Source organism: Alexandromys fortis, unplaced genomic scaffold (assembly GCF_014885135.2).
Source record: "Alexandromys fortis isolate MF-2015 unplaced genomic scaffold, M_Fortis_MF-2015_v1.1 scaffold_39, whole genome shotgun sequence".
Taxonomy (NCBI): Eukaryota; Metazoa; Chordata; class Mammalia; order Rodentia; family Cricetidae; genus Alexandromys; species Alexandromys fortis.
In genome coordinates this window covers 1,150,501-1,172,348 of record NW_026067918.1, presented here as the reverse complement: position 1 = coordinate 1,172,348, position 21,848 = coordinate 1,150,501, and the positions used below count along the sequence as shown (strand labels likewise).

The 21,848-nt window shown below is 44.3% G+C and overlaps 1 protein-coding gene across 1 annotated transcript in view; it reads left to right on the top strand.

The window, feature by feature from the left end:
* Gabrb3 (gamma-aminobutyric acid type A receptor subunit beta3) overlaps positions 1-21,848 on the top strand; it is a 229,393-nt gene that overhangs the window by 191,041 nt on the left and 16,504 nt on the right. Inside the window, exons 5-6 of the mRNA XM_050140321.1 lie at positions 2,649-2,731; positions 5,426-5,563. Of these exons, the coding sequence (XP_049996278.1) occupies positions 2,649-2,731; positions 5,426-5,563 (221 nt within the window). The remainder of the gene's footprint in view (positions 1-2,648; positions 2,732-5,425; positions 5,564-21,848) is intronic.

Genomic DNA, 21,848 nt, shown 5'->3' with positions numbered 1-21,848 from the left:
TAAAAAAATAAATAAATTTAGATTGTTCTGGTTACATATACCTGTAATTATACTACAAATAAATGAAATAATTAATATAGGAGAGAATGGATAAAAAAAAAAAGAGAGACATAACAGGACCAGAGTTCTGTAATTCTGGTTATATTTGAGAAGGTTGGCAAGATCAGAAAGTAGTCAGCCAGAAACATCCCAATTAATGCTCACATCTGTCTTCTTCAGTATTTGGGGAGAATCTAAGAAATTAATACAAGGCAAAGAGGCATCAGAGATTCACTAGGGTGCGCAGTACAGACTGCCGACATCCGAGATCGCTCTGCCTTCGAGGAACATGTTGAGCAACTTGCTCTTTGTAACCCTTGTTTGCGCATCTGCAAATGGGAATGATAATAACAAAGAAGAATAATAACAGACTTAACTAATCAGCTGGTGAATCGGTGAATGTGAAGTACATGGCACAGACCTAAACACAGCTAGAGCGCACTGATGTCCTAGGGCAAGAAAACAATCCAAAGAACACTGATAAGGAAGAAAGGGGAAATAAAGGTAATGAAGGAAGGAAAGGGAGAAACGAAGGGAAGAAAAGAAGAAATAGGTTTATAAATACTGTTTAATATTATGTATCATTATTTATACAGAGAGAGACAGAGAACAGGAGCAGCAGACTGCCAACTGCATGGGGATGGGTTTAGTATCTCTCTGTCCAGGACACCAGCCATTACCTTTATCCCTATTTGTTCATGGTCCCCTGCTTTTCTGTCAGTGGGTGAAGGACGTCCAGAAGCCAGGAAGATTCCAGTCAGTTCTGTGTCTTAGGCAAAAAGCAAAAAAGAAAAACCTTTTAAAAATCAACTGCAGAGACCGTCACTGTCTTGTTGTATTCCTGATGCCATGACAAACACAGGAAGAAAAGCAGGTTCCTAGGAGGGGTTTCTCTTAGCTCAGACTTCCAGTTGCCATTCCAGCAGGGAGGGGACATCACAGTGTCTAGTGTCTCATGGCATCTGCAGTCTGAAGAATGTGCATGCCAGGGCCTGCCTGCCTCTCTGTCTCTCTGTCTCTCTGTCTCTCTGTCTCTCTCTCTCTTGTTTTGTTCAATCTGAGGTGCAAGCTAGGAAATAGTTCATATAGTTCATAGTTCAGCCCACTTTCAGGGTGGGGCTTCACACCTCAAGCAACCCAGTTAAGAGCATCCCTGGCAGGCATGTTCAGAGGCCCATCTCTCGGCTGATCCTAACTTTGGTAGAGTTGACAGTTCACACCAACCCTCACGCTCACCCAGTGATACTCCATTTCAGTTGGTTGAATTATTGAAACAATTAAAAAAAATAAACTATTAAAATTTAAATTAAAATAAAAACATTCTTCCTCAGGAAAAAAGCGTAGTTCTCAGACTGTGGTCAACTGTGGAAGGGGAGTTGAAAGTTAGTCATTCTCCTCTCAGGACAAGAAACAGAAAGAGAAGAGGGGAGAGACAAGAAATAGAGAGGGAAGGAGAAAAAGAAAGAGAGGGAAAGAAGAAAAGAAAGACAGAAGCTACCTGACAGGGTGGGAAGGCTGGGGTTGATAGTGCTACCAGGGTTTGTCAAACTGGGCGAGCTCCATTCACGAGGCTTAAGCTCTCAGCTCTGTGGCTTGAGCCACCCTGCACTTCTCCCTTCCACAAGGGATCAATAGTGCCAGTCTCCCTCAGTCACTGGTTCCTTGCTGAGGCTGGGAGCTGAGCTAGAGGCTCTGCCATGCTGCACAGTCTCATCTTCTCTCTTCCTGCCCTGGCACGGTCCTTTGCTCCCACTCTTCTTTCCCTGCCTGTGCTTCCTCTGATCCCTCACTTGGAGGCTTTCCTGTTACAGCTTGCAGGCTCTTGGGTCTTATTCTCTGCATTCGTGGGGCTTCCTCGGTATTGCTTCCAAAGAAAGCAAAACTGTGAACACTTATTTACATCATGTCTCAAGTGGACAGATAAAACGGATCACTATTACACCCAAATGGGAAGGTCTGAATAGATCCTAGATGGCAGAGATGGCTGTTAGAGAGAAGGACCTACCGTCCAGTTCCCGTAATTGTCACTTGGACTCCCCATGGTGTCACCATGAGTGGGAGGCTGCTAAGCCCAATGCCCCCAGCCTTGTAGGCATGTGTACATGTGTGTGCATGCATGTGCATTGCCCTCAGGTTGTATGTGGGAGATGAAAAAGAGAATAAAATGTAAACCTCTCAATATAGGCTCTGTTTTAGGGAATGGGATGGAACTTTGGGCTCAATAAATGCCTGATTCAGAAAAAAACGTACTTAGTTTTGAATTATAGATGTAGTTCTTCTCACTTTCATTCATCATGTATGCATGTTTCTGAATATTGTCCCCCACACCGTTAATATGCACACATTTTATTTGCCGATTTAACCCAATTAAAGGGAGTGAAGCTAAGCACAGCATCGCTTTCTTGATAAAGCTTGCTAAGGATGTAGTGTGCTCCGTGAGTTCCCTACTCATTCAGAATTCTCAGCTTGCCTTGAGGGGGGCTTTGGCCAAGTGGACCTTGGGCGTGGGGGGACGGAGCTTCTTCGGATGTGACTTATGTCTGTGTAGAAGCAGTTTCCCTCCTGTTCCTCAGCAAGCCTCTCACGCCAACCCTCACTATGTGTTTTAGGATCACCACCACAGCAGCATGCATGATGGACCTCAGGAGATACCCCCTGGATGAGCAGAACTGCACCCTGGAAATCGAAAGCTGTGCGTATCAGACTATGCCTTCCTTCTTCTTGCCTTTTGCGTTTGGTCATTTTTGCTGTTGTAAGTTAGCATCTCTGCTAAAGCATCCCCAGTGTTCAGCTCATCACTATCTTAAGATTAGGCTTGGGGAGGGGGCACCTCAAAGGTAGAATGCTTCCGTACCACACACAGGGTCCTGGGTATCTATCATTCCCAACACACACACAAAAACAATGTATTAGAGAATTAACTCTTGCCATTTTACTGCCAACACAAAGAGAGAGACAAGCAGAAGAATTGAAAGACAGGGGTGTGCACATGCATGCGTGTGTATGTGTGTGTGTGTGAGAGAGAGAGAGAGAGAAAGAGAGAGAGAGAGAGACTCAGTATAAAAATCGTCCTTCAATCTAATCTGATTAAGTAGTCTGATCTCTGTGCTGAAATGGGAGAAAACAAATGTTCCCCGTCTCAATTCGTTCCGCGGGAAGAGAGCGAACACCGAGATGCAATTTCCCTACAATCTGCTTCATCACGCTTGAGTGGCTGGGCGGCTGGGACCCTGGGCAGTCGGAGGGAAACTCATTTCCCGCCAGAATCACAGCCTTACAAGCTGGCCATTTCGGCACCTTGGCAATTTTCTTCAATTTGAGGGGTGTGCCGATGCCTTATTGATAATTCGGCGCTATGTGCCTCTATGGGCGAGTGGAAGCTGGATCACTGACATCTAATGAGGTGTGCCTCATGCCACCTGAAGGGCACCACCTATGGATCCTGACCTGTCACACACTGGCTTATTACTGGTCTCAACAAGTGTTTGTGTTGAGTCTTTCACCGATTGGTTTATTAGGAGTCTCAACGGGTGTTCTGCAGAGGTTTGCTTGCTTAAGTGAAGTTGCCCTGGTGGTGTCATAGAAGAGTATTTGTGGTGGGAGAGGGGATATGTGATGCTTCAGCACGTTGAAGGAGTGCACAGTGGGAGGCTGAAGTTGGCCATCTTGTTCCCTTTACTGCTAGAGGGCACCAGGGTCCATGCTTCCTGACAGCTGTGGATTTGAGGATTAGGAATATAAAATCACATCCAGCAATGCAGAGTGGAAGCCCCAAGGACATTGGCCATGGAGCTTAGGAGCCTCAGAGGAGAGATGGTAAATCCCTACAGCTCCTAGGATTGTCCTAGTCAGATAGCTTCTGTGCCGTGAGAGGCTAGAGTCTCAGCTGAGAAGGTGGGGATTTTAGAAAGTGACCGTGAGCTTTTGTGTAGGATGTAGGAAGCAGCTTTAGCTCCTGCCGGGAGCCACCTTCTTGGAGTGACTTCTGCTGCCATCCTAGGTGCAGCAGGTTCGCATGTTCCAGAGTAGGGACACAAGGGTTAAAAATTAGGTTGGAGCAACAGAGATAGAGAAGAAACACAGGAGGAAGATATATAAAACTAATCTATCTGATGCTCTCATAGTCCAGTACCTCAGCATTGACGGCTCCTGCAGTGGTCCTCACAACTGAGAACACTCTGTTGTCCCTCTGTGTAGACCACAGTGTGACACCTACTGCTAAGTACCTTCCTCCTGGCTTTAAGACCTAACAATCCCTTCCCTAATAAGACACCTGATTACACCACTCCTCTCCCTAAAGCGCTCAGCTGTTTTCTATGCAATGGGCAAAAGAAGCCAAACTTCTCACAAGGACCCCAGGAACTCACATATATGTTCCATGTTCCAACTTTTGTTACATTGCAGCATCTTCCGTCAGATCTGTGTTTTATTGGTCTAATTGAAAAGCCGAAGTGAATGTGCTGGTCTGTAATTCCAGCTCGAAGCAGATGGCATGGGACATTCTAACACTGGGTCATGAGACCTGACTCCAGGGGAAAACAGGGAGGATGGAAATAAGGGAAGGGGGAAAAGCGGTAACAGAGCATAGAAAGGGGAGGATGGAGGGAATATGAAGGGAAGGAGCAGGGAGGAGCAAGATGAAGAAAGAGAGGGGAAAATAAAAGAAACAACAAAAATAAAGAATGCACAGAAAGAGACGGAAATAAATAAATGTGTAATTGGCTGTGATCTCCTGGGAGACTCCCGGGAGGTTAGCTAAGACTACACTTTGTTTCCCATTGACTCGCTCAAATGCCGCCTGCATTTCACATGAACGTGAGCAGCGTCCCCAGAGCCGGGTGAGAGATACAGTCCTCATTGTCATCACCCATCACGAGGGTACCTGTGCCAGCGTAACTTGGCCAGGAGTCTCCCAGCAAACCGAATTTCTGAAGTGGGCAGGCACCGCGAGAGAGCTCTTGTCACCAGGCCATGATTGGGAGAGCGGGCCCTTAGTCTCTGTAACCACCCCTGAATCTTGGTACCTGCCTTCCCCCACCATCTTGTTCTTCACTGTAAAGATGTGCTTAAATCCTCAACTGGATTTTGTCCGGGTGTCTATGATTTCATGCTTTGCACTCAGAACTCTGGTCCCAAGCTCTCATCTCTCAGAACCCCAGTTATCTGCCTTTCAGGACCCTTCCTGGTACAAAGTAGACTGCCGAGGTAGCACACGAGTACACTGAAGCTAATTTATTCATGTTTCTCACGGGGATGCACGTTAAATATTTTTTAAATCTAACAGAGTAATTATTTCCTTTTAGCAAAGATAATTTCTTAGGCTATTCGTTGTTGTCACGTGACAGTGTCTCCTATCCACCGTGTCCCTGCTTCTCTCTTTTGGTAGATGGCTACACGACGGATGACATTGAGTTTTATTGGCGCGGCGGGGACAAGGCTGTCACCGGCGTGGAAAGGATCGAGCTCCCCCAGTTCTCTATCGTGGAGCACCGTCTGGTCTCCAGGAATGTTGTCTTCGCCACAGGTGACTCCTGTGTCCCCTCTTGGTCCCTTTAGGGTGCTGGCTGCACTGACAGTGTTGGTCTGCTCGCTGGCTTACATGTATTGTCAGGATTTAACCCTCCGACGAACTCCTTTAGCTTGAATATAAAAAGTACTAGTATGTGTGAAAAGGAGAAAGGACCACCTGAGAACAGGACATTCCCCAGGGTGTGCCGCGGAAGATATGACGGTGGGTGAGTAAGTACCTGGTCCCTGTGTGACGTGGAAGTTAGAGAAGAGGCTGTTGATGTCCTTGGAGAAAAGAACGGGGGTGATAGGTGATGTTCTCCCAGGAGCTGGTCACCTTCTCATCCTGGGCGCAGTTCAGTTTTGGTGATCCAGGACAACAGAGGTCCCTGCTGCCAACTCCACCCTTTATATGTGGTCTTCTCCAAATGCCTGTTGGTTAAGTTTACTATGGCCTGACATGATTCACTGACATTTTCCTCCAGCTATCCATAGCCAGAGAAGGTGACTTCTCTCTTCTTCTGTCTTGGCTTGCTGAGGTTTAATGAAGTCATTGTCACGTGTGTTTTATGGCTTTGGTGGCATCTCCGTTGCATCTTGGTTGCTTGCTCTGCATAATAGAGATGATAAATGACGGTATTTTGTAAACTATAAAGAATAGCCATGTCCACAAACAAGGTTAAAAAATGCGAAGAGAAAGAGAACTGTTCTCATATTTGAACAAAAATCAACAGCTATGAATCCATCTCAGGCCGTGATGGCCTTAAAGAAGCGGGCCACTTGCTGTCTGCCTGGTGCCCGTGGGTGATTGCTCCAGAACCACAGGCATCTGCTTCTCCTCTGCTAACTGGGTGTGGTTCATCTCACCTTCCTGCTGCTTTTCTCTGGGATGCCCTCTGCCCTGTTCTACTGCCGCAGCTACCCTGGCTGAGTTAGGTAGTTGCTGCACAACTCCCATGTTCCTTTCATCCCTACTCATGGTTTATTCTTCCCTTGGTAAGAATGTGCACCCCCAGTGGGACCAATCCTACTCACAGCATCCCCAGCCCCTCCCTCCTGGGCTTGCTCTCTGCCTGAGACGGGAGCATTTGTCGCTGACCACCTGTACAATGGCTCAACATTTGACCTGTATCTTCTCTCTCCAGCCTGGTTTCCATGAGTCAATGTGTTAGCAGACAGAAGCTTGAATTCTTAAGAAATCAGGTCCGTCTGCATACGGTGTTGCTTATCCATAGCCGGCAGATGTGTAAGACACACTTATGTGCTCGCTTTGGGTGGAGAGTGAGCAAGATCAGGATCTCTGGTAGCGTTAAGGGATTGTGTGCAGTGCACAATCAAGAAAATTGCTATGATGCATTGAAGAAAATTGGTAATTTGTAATGTATAAAATTGAAACTTCCCTATCCTGTGCTTCAAGCCGTATGTGCAAAAAGTCTGCTCAAAGTACACTGGTATGCCAATAGTATTCCCACAGCAAAGAGATCCTGCCCATGCCTGCGTTTGTCTACAAAGTTCCCTTTGTGACTGGACCATGCTTATATAAGAACCTCTTGCAATTTTCTCTCAGAAGCCCAGGGAAAGGTATGCACTGAGCAGCCCTTAGCCTGGCTCTGGACTGGCACTGATCTTTTGAGCACCAGTGTGTAGTGATGAGCGGCGTGGCTGCGTCCCGCCACCTAGCTAGCTTTACCCAAAATAATTACACGGAAAACTGCTTGGCCCATTAGTTTCAGCCTCTTAACCCATTTCTAATAATCTGTGTAGCCCCATGAGGTGTGGCTTACCAGGAAGATCTTAACCTGCGTCTGTGTCGGGTGGAAGAATCATGGTGACTGCCTGACTCGGCTTCTTTCTCCCAGCATTCTGTCTGTCTACTCTGCCTACCTAATTTTCTGTCCTATTAAAGGGCCAAGTCAGTCTCCTTATTTAACCAATGAAATCAACACAAAACAGAAGACTCTCCCCCATCACCTGTGTTTTTATTTGTTGAGAAAAGGAAGCATGCATGTCACAGTCTTCAAGCTGTGCATTGACTAGTGAGGACATCACAATGTGGTGCTGTCTTCCTTACGGCCTGACTTGAGTTCTGCATTCATTCGGTCCTACATTGGGCTTGATATCGGCTCTAAAGCCTCTCACTCCTAAAGAACTTGTACTTTTGAATGATACTGACTGAACCATACATGGAGAAATTGCATAACTCTCATTGTCTTAAAGATATTTTAAAAGCTAAATATGATCCCAATGTTTCCCTGTCCACTGGTGTCATGAATTAATGCAATTTCAATCAGTAATCTGATTCAAAAGGACTTTATCACCTAGAAACAAACTGTCTCACAAGGTGTAGGAGGAGGGCCTGCTTGTTTGTTGGCCACCCAGAACCGAAATAATCACACAGAAATTGTATTAATTAAACCACTGCTTGGCCCATTAGCTCTAACTTCTTATTGGCTAACACTTACATATTAATTTAACCCTTTTCTATTAATCTGTGTATCACCACGAGGTCATGGCCTACCAGCAAAGTTCCAGCATGTCTATCTCTGGTGGTGGATCCATGGTGTCTCCCTCTCTGCCTTGCTTTTTCCAGCATTCAGTTCTGTCCTATCAACAGGCCAAGGCAATTTCTCTATTCATTAAACAAGAAAAACAACACACAGACAGAAGGACCTCCCACATCAACAAGGGTTAGGAAAAGGCAAGGTCTCTGTCCACTTGAGAAGCAGCTTCAGTCACGCACAGTTGTTGAACTGAGAGAATACACTGCTTGGCAGGACACATTAACACGAATCATTTCTGCAGAAGAGATAATTAAATAAATATTTTGCATTGAAGAGATAACACAAAACTCAGAGACATTCTATGCTCAAGGATTGAAATGTCACATGTCAAAGAAAATATCATCCACACAAAACCTCGCTGTGCCTGAACGGCATGAGGACAGTACTGCTTCTAAGGCGAGCTGTGCTCTAGAGTCGCTGGAGAGTTCTGGAAGAGCAGCTGGTTTCATTAGTGACAAAACAACAAACAAACAAACAAGCAAACTGGCTTCAGTTCCACGCATGACCCTCGCGTTCTGAAGGGTGTTTAGAAAGGCATTTAGACAGGGGATTCAGGCTTCCCAGGGCAAACTCCCACCACAGTGGCCTTTGTGTGTCAGTCTTATGTCAGTGATGTCCCTGGAGCCCATACTTTAGAAATGTATTAGCTTATGCTAAAGTAGAAGAAAACTGGAAGCCGTTGATGTTGATTGGTATGGGGTCTGTGTTCAATCCCTCTCACTGCAAAGTAGACAAACAAATACATGAGAGAGCTGAAGGGGTGATGGTATAGGCAAATGGACATAGGGATACTCAAAGCACAGCTATGGTGATGCTCAAGACTCTTCATACATGCCAATCACGATGTACCTTGGGCACTTTTCCATCAGCAGTGTTTCTACACTCTCAACTTGGTTAGTTCCCAAATTTTTATGTTGTGGAGTTCTTCCATCAACGGTAGTTTGCTTTACAAAAAGTGCTGTACCGGGTATGAAATTGAGAGAACCGATAGCTACAGGACCATTGTGCACCATGCCTATCTGAGTCCTTTGCAACCAGTCTTGTACCAAAGACCATGCATTCTAGATGAGCTGGGCTACTAGGCAGGCTTTTAGGAACTGGTCCTGGGGTTGGAGGCCCCTGCATCCTAACCTGGGAACCTGGAATGTCTTAATCCAATACTCAGAAGACATCTAAGACAAGAAAAAAGTGGACATCCTACCCCTGAGCCCTCTTCTGCTCAGCTGCTGTGTTAGCCAGAGGCCGCCATATCCCTTAAGCCGTTGACCAACTCTGAAACTCCCCCCTCAGTCCCTGACTCACAGTGAGCTCTTCAGCTTAGCACTCAGAGCTTTTCTCTTACTGAATTTAATCCTCTTGCCTCCTACCATTCGTTCTTTGCTGCCCTTCAAACTTTTGCTCAGATTCTAGCCTCCCTTTGATATAGTTTTCTTTTCTGTCCTGAACCATGCAAACTCTACAGGGAGCGATTCTCCTGCCAATGCCGCTGCTCCTCTTCCTTGAGCGTCTCCTCTGGTTTCTTACTTCTTTTTTCTTTGGAAACCTTTGAGTCGCATCTGGTATCATTTCTTGTCATCTGTCCAGTGTTAATCCCACACTCCATCCGATGCTCCAGAAAAGTCTACTGAGTAAACATATTTGCTCTTAACCATGTACTCAGGATTTCAGGATTTCAACAATTTAACCAAGCGCCCAACATGGGCCCTCCCAGGAATAAGAAAAGAGAAGGGGAATTTTGTGCACTAAGCACTTGGTTAAGCAACTGGTTTCTTGAGGAAATTCTAGCCTGTTAGCTGTGCTCCTTCTTTGTTCTGAATTCTAATTCTGGTGAATGTGCTTATGATCATATTCAGGCGATTCCTTGTGCTTAGAACCAGTAATGTTAACTCAGATCTGGAAATCTGAATCGGTTTTTTTTTTTCTAAGAAAGCACAAAAGCATGGGAAGGAGAGATAGACCCGTAAGAACAGTGTAGGACAAGCTGAGACGGGAGTGGTTTATCTCATGTCTGTACCTGGGCTAGGCTTAAGATCGTCTCCAGCAGCTACTCCACATGAGCACATCCTTGTGGCCAGCAGACCTCGGTCCACCTCTGTGAGACTCGTGAATGTTTTGATGAAATTCCAGGAAACAGGTACAAAACACACATGTCTAGAGTTTTGTGATTCCTTCGGTCAAGATCTGTACTCTAAACAAACCTGGGGAGTGTGGTAAGTTCTTAATCTCCTGAACTTCACTTTTGAACCCTCTCACTTGGCAAGTGAATCTGGTCACGTCCCTCGGAAAAAAAATATTTTATAAGGTAAATATTTATAACCGCTGGATGAACTCAGATAAGACCCTTGATCTCTGCAGGAGCAGCAATAAAAAAAATTTTCATTATTGTACCTAGTTTCTGTTTAGTTAAATATAGTAAGTTTAAATGTTACTGAAATATTTTGGATGTACCAAAAATATTTAATGAATAACTGACTTTTTAAAATTTCAAGTTAAAAAGAAAAGTAGCAATAATGTAGCACGGGTACAGCCCAGGGGTAGAGTAGTTGTTTGATTTCACAAGGTCCCTAGAATCCACTCCTGATGGTAGCGAGAAGGAAAGAGAATACAAGGTGGGTGGAGGGATGTCCCACCTTAGGTGGTAGATATCCCAATGGGCCCCAGGCTAAGACAACACGACGAGGAAAGATTTGATAGAGAAATTTCCATAAAGAGATACTTGTAACTTTAATATTCATAATGCTTCCGTTTGATCACATGCATGGAAATACGTTAGGAAGGCAGGAGTGAGTTCTGCGACTCTGCACGAAGTGAGTGCTGAAGTAACTGCCCCCAGGTCCTTGTGTGGGTGGGAATCCTCTATCCTTGAAGGCAGCCGCTGTCCTATGACACCATAGCTGCTGTCGCCTGGCTCGCAGCATTGCTTAAGGGAGTCGTAGAGTCTGGACTGCCGAGCAGCTGTTGCCTTGGCCTCACACTGGAGGCTCGATTCATTTCCACACCGTCATTCACTCTCTTTACTATACCCTCTGTAAATAAGTCATAATCTATGGAAATCCTCCCCTTCTTCTGCACAGGTAGGAGTTATGTGGCTTGAATAGCTATAAATAGACATGCAGATGAACGATAAATATGTCTGAAAGGAGAATTGGAAATACTCAAGCTTAACTCGAAAGGTCAAACTGCTTTCCAAAATGTCCATGCCAAGGTTCACACACTAGTCAGCCTCAGGGTCCTTTTGTCATAGCCTATCAAAGAACACACTAGCCAGCCTGAAGTTCTCTGATTGATATCCTACCAAGGTACACACACACACACACACACACACACACACACACACACACGCACGTACACACACACACACACATACACACACACACATACACAATCACACAGACAGCCGGGCGGTGGTGGCACACGCCTTTAATCCCAGCACTCGGGAGGCAGAGGCAGGCAGATCTCTGTGAGTTCGAGACCAGCCTGGTCTACAGAGCTAGGTACAGGACAGGCTCCAAAGCCACAGAGAAACCCTGTCTCGAAAAAAACCAAAAAACAAAAAAACAAAAATTACACGGACAGACCAGACAGCTTGAAGTTCCCTGATTGATATCCTACCAAGGTACACACACACATACACGAATGCACACACACATACACATGCACACATGTACAAACACGTACACACACGCACACACATACACACATGCACACACACACACACTCACCCAGACTGACCAGGCAGCCTGAAGTTCCCTGATTGATAGCCTACCAAGGCACACACACACGCACACACATACACACGTGTACACATACATACACGCACACACATGCATGCACATATGCGCACATACACACACACTCACATGGACAAACCAGGCAGCCTGAAATTCCCTGACTGATATCCTACCAAGGTGTACACACACACACACACACACACACACACACACACACACACACGGACAGACCAGCCAGCCTGAAGTTCCCTGACTGATATCCTACCAAGGTACACACATGTATGTACACATACATACACACACATACATACACACACACCAACTGAACAGGCAGCCTGAGGTCCCTGCCTCACGCACTTGACACAGGCATCACCTACTGGTTGTAAGTTATGCCTTGTGTCTTCCATTTGTGTAGCTGCTAATTAGTTTAAGTGCGTTCTCTGGTACCTACTTGGTAAGCATCTTTAATGAGCTGCCTGTGCAAGGTTTTGTGTGAATTGTCTTTTTAAAAATGTATTTATATATTTTACATTCTACCACAGTCTCCTCTCGCTTCTCTTCTCCCACTACCTCTTCGCACTTTTTCCCTGCCCCCCTCAACCCACCCTTTGCTCAGAAAGGGATAAACCTCCCCTGGGAATCAGCAAAATCTGGCTTATCAACCACCATAAGACCAAGCACCTCTCCCCATATTCAGGCTAGGCAAGGCAAACCAGCATGAGGAAAAGGTTCCCAAGAGCCATCCAAAGCTCCAGGGACAGGCTTTCTCACATTGCCAGGGGTGCCACATATAGGCCAAACTACACAATTGTCTCGTATATGCAGAGGGCCCACGTCAGTCCCAGGCAGGCTCCCTGGTTGTTGGTTCAGACTCTGAATTCCCAGGAGTCAGGCTAGCCATTTCTGTGGGTTTTCTTGAGGTGCCCCTGAGCCCCCACCCCCAGCTCCTACAATCCCTCCTCCCTGTCCTCAGTAGGACTCCCCAAGTTCTGCTTAATGTTTGGTCATATTTCTGAATCTCCCTCTATCAGTCACCAGAAGAAGGCTCTCTGGAGACATCCAGGGTAGTCACAATCTGGATGGCCAGTCCAGGCTATGAATCCACTGCAGCCGAGAGTCTTAGCTGGGCCATCCTTGTAGACTCGTGGGAGTTTCCTTTGCACCAGGCTTCTTCCCGACCCCAGCCGTGACCCAATAAAGCCCCCTCTAAAGTCGTTTCTCTCAGCTTTCTCCCCCTCTGCCCACCCCGCAGCTTGTTCCCTGAAGTTCCTAGTTCCACCAGCCCCCATTCCACCAAGGAGATAATCTCAAGTTCCCCTTCCCAGGGGATTTTGTTGGGATTTTGGTCTTCAAGTCTTGAACTGTTTATTTTACCTGTTTGATTGCTTTTTCTTGTTTTTTTTGGGGGGGAGTATCTTTGAAGGATTTATTAATTTCTTTTAACTTTTTGTTTGTCTTCTCTCCCATTTTTTAAGGGAGTTTTTAACTTCCTACTTAATGGTCTCCATCATTTTCATAAGGTTACATTTAAAGTTGATTTCTTCTACTTCTTCTGAGTTAGGATGCTGGATTCTTTTATTTATTTATTTATTTATTTATTTATTTATTTATTTATTTATTTGCGATTTCTGCCTCCTCCCCAACACCGCCTCCCATTTCCCTCCCCCTTCCCCAGTCAACTCCCCCTCCCTCATCAGCCCAAAGAGCAGTCAGGGTTCTCTGCCCTGTGGGAAGTCCAAGGACCTCCCACCTCCATCCAGGTCTAGTAAGGTGAGCATCCAAACAGCCAAGGCTCCCACAAAGCCAGTATGTGGCCGGATTCTTGTGTTACCATGTTGTTTTTCAGAATGTTGGAGGAATTTTTGCATTGGCGCCTGCCCATCTCTTCCTTCGTGTCTTGGTCTAATTTTTGCTCTGGCTGACTGTGTACTTGGGAGTTTTTCTTGGTCTGCTCTCTCTTAGGTCCCCTCAGCACTGGAGCAGGCTCTCAAATCTCCTCTGCCCTGAAACAGGCTGTGTTGGGGGATCCAAGGTCCTTGCAGATGAAAAGGAGTGGTTGGGGGCAGGATGGAATGGGGAAAGAAAGCCAGCATCAGAGAACATACTTTGCTGGATGGCCAGAAAAGCTTAGGGAATTGGGGGGACCTGGATTCAGTCCCCAGGGACTGTCCAGCTGTGTGGCCACTTACTTACCTCTCCAGATCCCCTCAGCACGGTGGCAGGGTTTCTTGCTGGGTTCTAAGGATCTCACAGACCAGGATGATTTTTTTTCGAGTTCCATCCATTTTCTTTCAAATTTCCTGATGTCATTGTTTTTTACATCTGAGTAGTACTCCATTGTGTAATTGTACCACATTTTCTTTATCCATTCTTCAGTTGAGAGACATAAAGGTTGTTTCCAGGTCCTGGCTATTGCAAATCAAGCTGCTATGAAAATAGTTGCCTTGTGGTAGGATAAAGCATCTTTTGGGTACATGCCTGAGTGAGTGGCTTAACTGGGTCTTGAGGTAGATTGATTCCCAATTTTCTGAGAAAACACTATACTGACTTCCAAAGTGACTGTACAAGTTTTCACTCCCACCAGCAATGGAGGAGTGTTCCCCTTACTCCACATCCTCTTCAGCATGAGCTGTCATCAGTGTTTTTGATTGTAGCCATTCTGACAGTTGTAAGATGGAATCTCAGAGTTGTTTTGATTTACATTTCTCTGATGGCTAAGGATGTTGGGCATTTCTTTGTGTTTCTTAGCCAGTTGAGATTCTTCCTGTTGAAAATTCTCTGTTTATGGCTGTACTCCATTTCTAAACTGGATTATGTGGTTTGTTGATGTCTAGTTTCTTGAGTTCTTTATACATATTTTGGAGATCAGCACTTTGCCAGATGTGGGGTTAGTGAAGATCTTTTTCCCATTCTGTAGACTGTCTTGAATTGTCTATCTTCAAAAAATAAGTTTCAGACATTGCTTGTTATTGGTTCTATGTATTCCAACACCCTGCTTAAAAATTGTGTGAGCGTGTGGGTCTGTTCTGATTTCTGGTGTGTATATTAGCTTATTTATTCTTTGGAAAATGCTTATTTATTCTTCTTTGGCAAGTCCCAGAACTCACTGTGCTCTTTGCCTTACATCACTAACATCCTTCCCACTCTTGGTTCTTATTTACTCTTTCTTTTTGGCTTAGTAATTCTAGCTTTTAATTTATTTATAATTTGTAACTCACTATCAGATAATTATATTTTTTTCTTGAAATTGGTTGGTATGGCAGCAGATGCTTCAATACCCACATTTGAGAGAAGAGATACAAGAGCATCACAAGTTTAAGGCCAGTCTGGACTATATATCAAGATCCTGCCTTAAAAAGTTAGACAGCTGATTTACATAGTATTAGCTACTGGAATCAATACTAAAGAGTGCCAAAGTGTGTTTTTAGGGTCCATGAATACACAGCTCCACTATACAGAAGACACTGGATTTTAGTTTTTGTTAACACTCAGAAACCTGTCCCTTCCAGGCAAACTGTATTGCAAGTTATCTGTCTATAGCACCAAAAGAGTACTTTAAATACCCATTTCCTTCAGTTTTTAGAATAATTTCAATTTCTGCTTTTCTTTTTGTTTGGACTTTTAATCTGAGAATAGAAAATTGGAGGGATGTATTATATTCACATTGCAGAAAATATGGATCAGATGCATCTGTTTTTTTTTTTTTTCTTTCTACTAACAGAGGAAGTTTCAGCCGGCACAGTGTGCCTTTTCAGGGAAATATTTTGAAATTCAAAGTCAGGAGGTTACTACTGAGCTATGAAAATGTGTGCAAGGTGTGGGAATTACAGACAAGTTACAGAACCACGATTCAGAAAATACTGTGTTAAGAAGATCTTAGCAAATGTGCTGAGCCCACGTTAGAGGATCACCGACTCAGAACGCTCAGCTTACACATCACCAAACCACCAAACCAGGGCTGCATCTTTACACTGGTTCTGATGCCTGTCCCACAGACGACCAAATTTGTAATGTCCAGTTTTTGCCAAATCTGAAATTTACTCCTATGTTTTTTCTTCTTGCAGTTGTTTGTTTTTTGGGTTTTGGTTTTCATTTTATTTTTTTAGTGTTATTTGCACTGAAAGGTTAAGATTTTTACAAGATCCATGGAGAGTAGATTATTTAATATGATTCTTTAGCTGTGTGATGTTCTGATTTCTCTTGTTTTTTTTTTTTTTTTTTTTTTTTTTTTTTTTTTTTTTTTTTTGCTGGTGGCACAATTGGATAAGGGTATTATGACTTTATTTCAGAAGATTTTAAAATATGGACAAAGCTGGGATAGCCCATGGTTAAGCTGACAAAGAGAAGTTCCTTAAATGTCAGTTTTCAAAAATGCTGTCTTGTTTCTTGACTAGAGATTACGGTCAACTGAGCTTCCCTTAGAGACGGTGTGCCCGCTGTTAATACATGCCCCTCAGCTTCTTTTACGAGTCTGCTCAAGGACCTCAAACCTTTAGTTTTTACTTAATTCATATTGACAAACTCTTGCCATTAGTCCTTCATCTGTAAAGACATTGTAGGTGCAGAGAAGCAAAGCGGTACTGATGGGGTTGCAATCCATGTCTTCTTTACGACTTAATCTCACCTGGAACTCAAGAAGAAATCACCCTTCCTCCCTCCCTTTGCTGTTTTCTCTCTTTAGGAATCCTTGCAGACCCATCACCTGCGTTTCTAGGCTGGACCTCACACCCACACGGTTCCTGAGTCCTAAACAGCCAGCTCAGAGCATGCAGGGAGTCTGTGCCAAAGGACAGCTTGAATTTGAGTGTGCTGATGTGGAAACACTCGCCCTTTAGAGCTCCTGACCTACATCCCACCACAGAAGCCAGGGGCTTTCAAAAATTCTTTACCTTACGTCCCTGGAAAAATATTTATCTGTCTGAATCCTTGGGAGTTACTCTTAAGACTCTAGCAAACATGTTTAAATATGCTCAATTTTGAGAATACTTCATTTTAAAAAAGACAAAGAAAGGGAAAGAAAGAAAAATCTGTATTGACTGGCAATACAATACACCTGTTACTTGATATCAGTTAAACCATGTAATTCCCAGGAGTAAACATGGAGTTCTCTTTCTTATTGATTGGTTTATTGAGATATTCATGGACTATATAGTTCATCCATTTAAAGTCTAAAATTTAGTGATGTTTTTTGCAGTTGTAGGCCTCTGCAGCTTTAAGCACAACCATCTTTAAACTTGTACGGCCCCTGAAAAGAAACCATGTAGCGCTTAGCACTTATTTTTCCAACTCTTCCTGCTGTAAGCCCAGACAGCAGTCACTAGCCCACTTCCCATTTCTCTGTGTGGGCCTATTCCATGGATTATGAGTGAACAGAGTCCTTTGTTGATTGTGGTAGTTTAAAGTTTTTTAAGGTTCACTCATGGTATGGTGTGTGTGTGTGTGTGTGTGTGTGTGTGTGTGCAGGCGCTTGCGTGCTCATGTGTGTATGATAACATGACCTCTTTCCCCCCTGTGGTCCCCCTAATGCTTTCTCTAACATGTCTCCTTCCCAACTTAATGTCTCTACTATTTTTCATTCCCCTACTAAGTCCAGTGAGTGCTGTCAGTATGTGTGCAGGCATGACGCCGCCCACTGGAGCATGGGAAACTTACCAGTGGCCACATCCTCAAGAAAGAATGATTCTATTCAACCGCTATAACCTGTCAATAGCTCCTTAGTAAAGAATATGACCCAGAGATCACCCGCCCCCTTTTCCTGGCATTTCAGCCGCCATTGCCTTGTATAGGTCTTTTGTAGGATCACAGTCCGTGAGTTTATTAAGATGATAGCCGTGCACATCATGCCCAAAACACATCCCTTCCCAGCACTCCTCCCACCCTCCGGCTCTGACGTTCGCTCTCCCTCCTCTTCTTTGAAGCTCCTGAGCTCTGTTGGTGGTAGGATTGATACAGGTGTCCCATTTAGGGATGAACCCTTAGTCTCTTATTTCAACACTTAGACCAGCGTTGATTGTTGCTCATTTTAAATAGAAGTTTCTCTTACCACGCTTGAGAAGAGGCCAAGTCTACGGGTACAACAGCAGGCGGGATTTACCCAATGATGGGTGTGTTGCGGTTCCACCAGTGGGTTGACCTTTCCTGGCAGGCCAGTACTGTAACACACAGGGTCCAGTCCTGGCTGAGATCATGAGAGTGTGTTTTCCAGCCAACCCAGCTCCTTCTGATGTCTATGAACACTAGCCATCACGGAAGATGTACAATGGGCTTGAGATTGATTTCTCAGTGTTTCCTGTCCTCAGTCATAGGAGTTACCATGTAGTTATGGTGGGGAACGAAGGGCAATGAGTCATTTGGAAGACCGCTTGGGTCTCCCTGACCAATAACTTGTAAAGGGGTATCCCATACCTTGCTATGGTTTTAATTTAATAATGCATAGACATGCTTTCTTTCTATTATCCCAGGGACTGCACCTGTGTATTTCGAAGGAAAATTGCTAGCTTGTGTGACATTCTAACCTTTGGAAGAGCGTTCAGAGTGCTCACTAAAGTGATGCAGCCATTTTACATGGCTACCAGCAGAACGTATGGAGTCTAATTTCACACCGTCCCTGGCCACTCCGTTGTTTTGACTGGAATCTTCCTAGTAGGAATGAGGTGATGTCTCACTGTGTGTTTGACTTGCATTCTTCTAGTGAGAAATCTAGCAAAGAATCTCTTCACATAACAGGTGGCAATGTGTCTGTTTTCTTTAGAGAAGTATCTATTCTAAGCTTTTCCCCATCTCTTAGCTTGGTTATTTTTCTGGGATATTTTTGACGAGGAGTAAGCATTCTTTATATGCTCTAGATACAAGTTTTTTTTTTTTAAATCGGATCTATGCCTTGAAAATATTTACTTCTACCCTTTGGCTTATCTTTTAAGTTTCTTGATTGTAATCATTTTCAGCATAACGGTCTTTCCTTTTAATGGATGGTAATGGATCACATTTTCTCCTATTGCTAGTTGTATTATTGTCCTGATTGTACACAGCAGGAGATAGAGGACCTGTGAGATTGGGCAATCCTTACAGACGGGAACAATTCACATCAACTACTAAGCGGCATCATCTGAGCACCTGTTCTCTGGGGCAGCATTGCATGAACCAAAGGCCACTGCAAGGGCCCTCAGCCTACCCGGGGTGTCTTTTCGGCTTGAGTTCTCTTTTCCCTTTCTCTCTTTTCCACTCCATGCTTCCTTTCCTCTCTTTTCTAGACTTTTTTTCAGCATATATTGAGATGACTAGTCATGAGAGAAACACAGTCATCACAGAATCTCCGTTTTTATTATGTCATTGCTGTGTGCCTGAGGTTGGCCTTGAGCTTCCAGCTTGGTGCTGGGATTGCAGACATGTGCATGGTACCTGCAGTGTACTATTTTTAATACGGGTCTATCTTGCAAAGTCAGCGGTGAATTAGAAGTGCCTAAGACAGCGTGATAAGGGACCCAAGAGTAACACTGGTGCTTTTTCAGGAAGACAGTGAGGAGAGCGCTTCGGATGCTGCCTGGAAAAGGAAAGGGCACACATGTGTCGATCCAGTCCGCATCGGCTCCAGAAATAGCATCTTGTTACTTCCCAGATACATTGGAATGGCTGTGATCAGTCTACAAAGCGAGCTTGACAGTCTGTATGCACATTTTTAATGAGATCTTCAAAACTGTTGATGCCTAGAGAGGGATGTAAACCTCGGAGGACTGGAGGTCCAGAGCCTGGTGCTGGCACAGCGCTCAACGCATCTAGGGAGAAAGGGTTGAGATCAGCATCTTTGCTGGATACTTTTGCCAAGCAAGCCCTGGCTTGGAACAGTAAGCTGTTCAGGGACTGCACCTCTGCCTGTTGACTCAGCATCTTCTGAGGACTTGTCTCTATCTGCATTGGCACAAATGCACCAAACCCGGGCTCTGCGTTTCTATTGTCGCTTTGGAACTTCCAGTGCCGTCATGAAGGGTACTCACATCTTTTCAATTTTATTAGCCATTGGCTATCATTTCAGGGGAAATTTCCCATATGTCCGTATATTTCCAATAGCAGGTGTTGTGACGTTCAACCTTGCCAATATCAGGACATGGTCTGGCAGGTCACATGAGGACTTATACACTCTGTAACATGCATGTGGATTGACAGAAAGCCTACTTAGGAAAATACCTCTTGTCTCTGACTTTTTTTTTTTAAGTTTACTGGCATTCAAGAAACTTATTCCTGGCCTCTCTGGCTTTGTGAGTACTCTTTATCTTATAAACGTTTCTTCCCTTCATCCAAATAAATTTAATCATCTATGAGTATTTGATGCCATTGTGTGGGAAACCCAAATCACTAAATCCTATGTATGTGTATGCCTGGTGTAACATGTTCCTCAGTGTTGCTCCGGGTGCCTTGGACTAGCCCAGGCTGCCTCTGTGGGCATCTCCTGGTCCAGGTCAGGGGTTCTTGGAGATCGCTCTCTCTTCCTGCTTGTGCTGTGCTCACTTCTTACACCTCAGGGTAGGGTCTAGAGCAAGTGATAAATACTCACACAGTGTTTCACTTTTTCAAAACAGAATGTACATACTAAACGGATATATTAGAAAAATTGTATATTTTCTTAATTCTAAAACTTTGTCTTGGCAAATTTACAGAAATCCATGTATTTCTGAAGCTAGATTAATGTCTTCACAGGCGTTTCCAATGATCTTGTAGACTTTGCTTTTGTCATTCTCTCTATATCTCCAGCACTGCCCGAGGACAAATTTCCCACGCAATTTTGGTGGTTCTTCACTTCCTATGTATTGGTCTTAGATTGTATTGGAATGGGTTTTCTAAAGTTAGCCTCTAGGAAATACTAAGAAATTTTACTGGGGAAATGGAAGTTTGAAAAGTATGGTAAATTTAATTGCATTTTAAATTTAAATTGAACATTCTCACTCTGGTGACATAAAGGCTGGCAATGAGGTATGTCCAGTGAAACAGGTGGTTGGTATATGTGGCACCTCAGTCACAACATCCTACAGTTGTTGGATAGAAAGAACAGAGTGACTATGTAGCTCGGGGACAATACATTGTTGTTACTCACTGGGACTTAGGCGTAACATAACCTATAGTGACTGACACCAAGATTATTCCACCCACAGTGACGAAACAAGAAAACCAAACTATAACTAACAAGGTCTAATAGTGACATCAAATCACAAACCAAGAGTCAGTGTGGAAATTGTTTCCCTAAGATCTTAAAGCTGCCACGTGATCTCAAAATAAGATGCACCGAGACTATTGAATGCCTTGCATATTCAACTCCAATGCAGAGTCTGGAGGATGCGCGAAATGTTGCTCTTCACACATTGGTGCATGGATGCATCCGACTGTGGCGTGGGAAGCAGGCTTTTATTCAGTGTTCTTCACAGGCATCTTGAGGAAGTACGGCTGCCAACACAGATCTAACTTCAATGAATATCGGTCATTAGATTTTAACAGAAAGGACAAGAAGTCAGAAGGTGACCACTGACATTTGTAGCGTGCACACAGTAAGGATTCAAGCAAATGGAGTGGGTCAAGACCTTCCAATATGACTAGGGGAAGGCATTTTCTAAAGATAGTGGATTTGAGTCAAGAAGTAATGGGCAGATGTTTAGGCAATGAAAATATCCTTGACTGGACACTAGCATGCTTATGCAGAGGCATGGTAGAAGTTGAAGCAGGTTAGTTGTGGGAACGTGAAGAAACCTTCATCCCCAAGTATTTTAATCCATTTGGCAACAGAAGAGAATTTTGAGTATAGGATTGTGCTTCTAAAACATGGGGGTGGGACCGAGGGTCTGGGCCTGAAGATACAGGCCTTCATGGGAATTCTCAATGGCATGGAAACACTCCCCAGTTACATGGCGTGGACTGTACAGCTATGCCGACTTCTTTGTACGAGTTTCAGTCCTCTGATGATATTTGAAAAATGGACTCCAAAGCCACAGACAAACCCTGTCTAGAAAAAGCAAAAAAAAAAAAA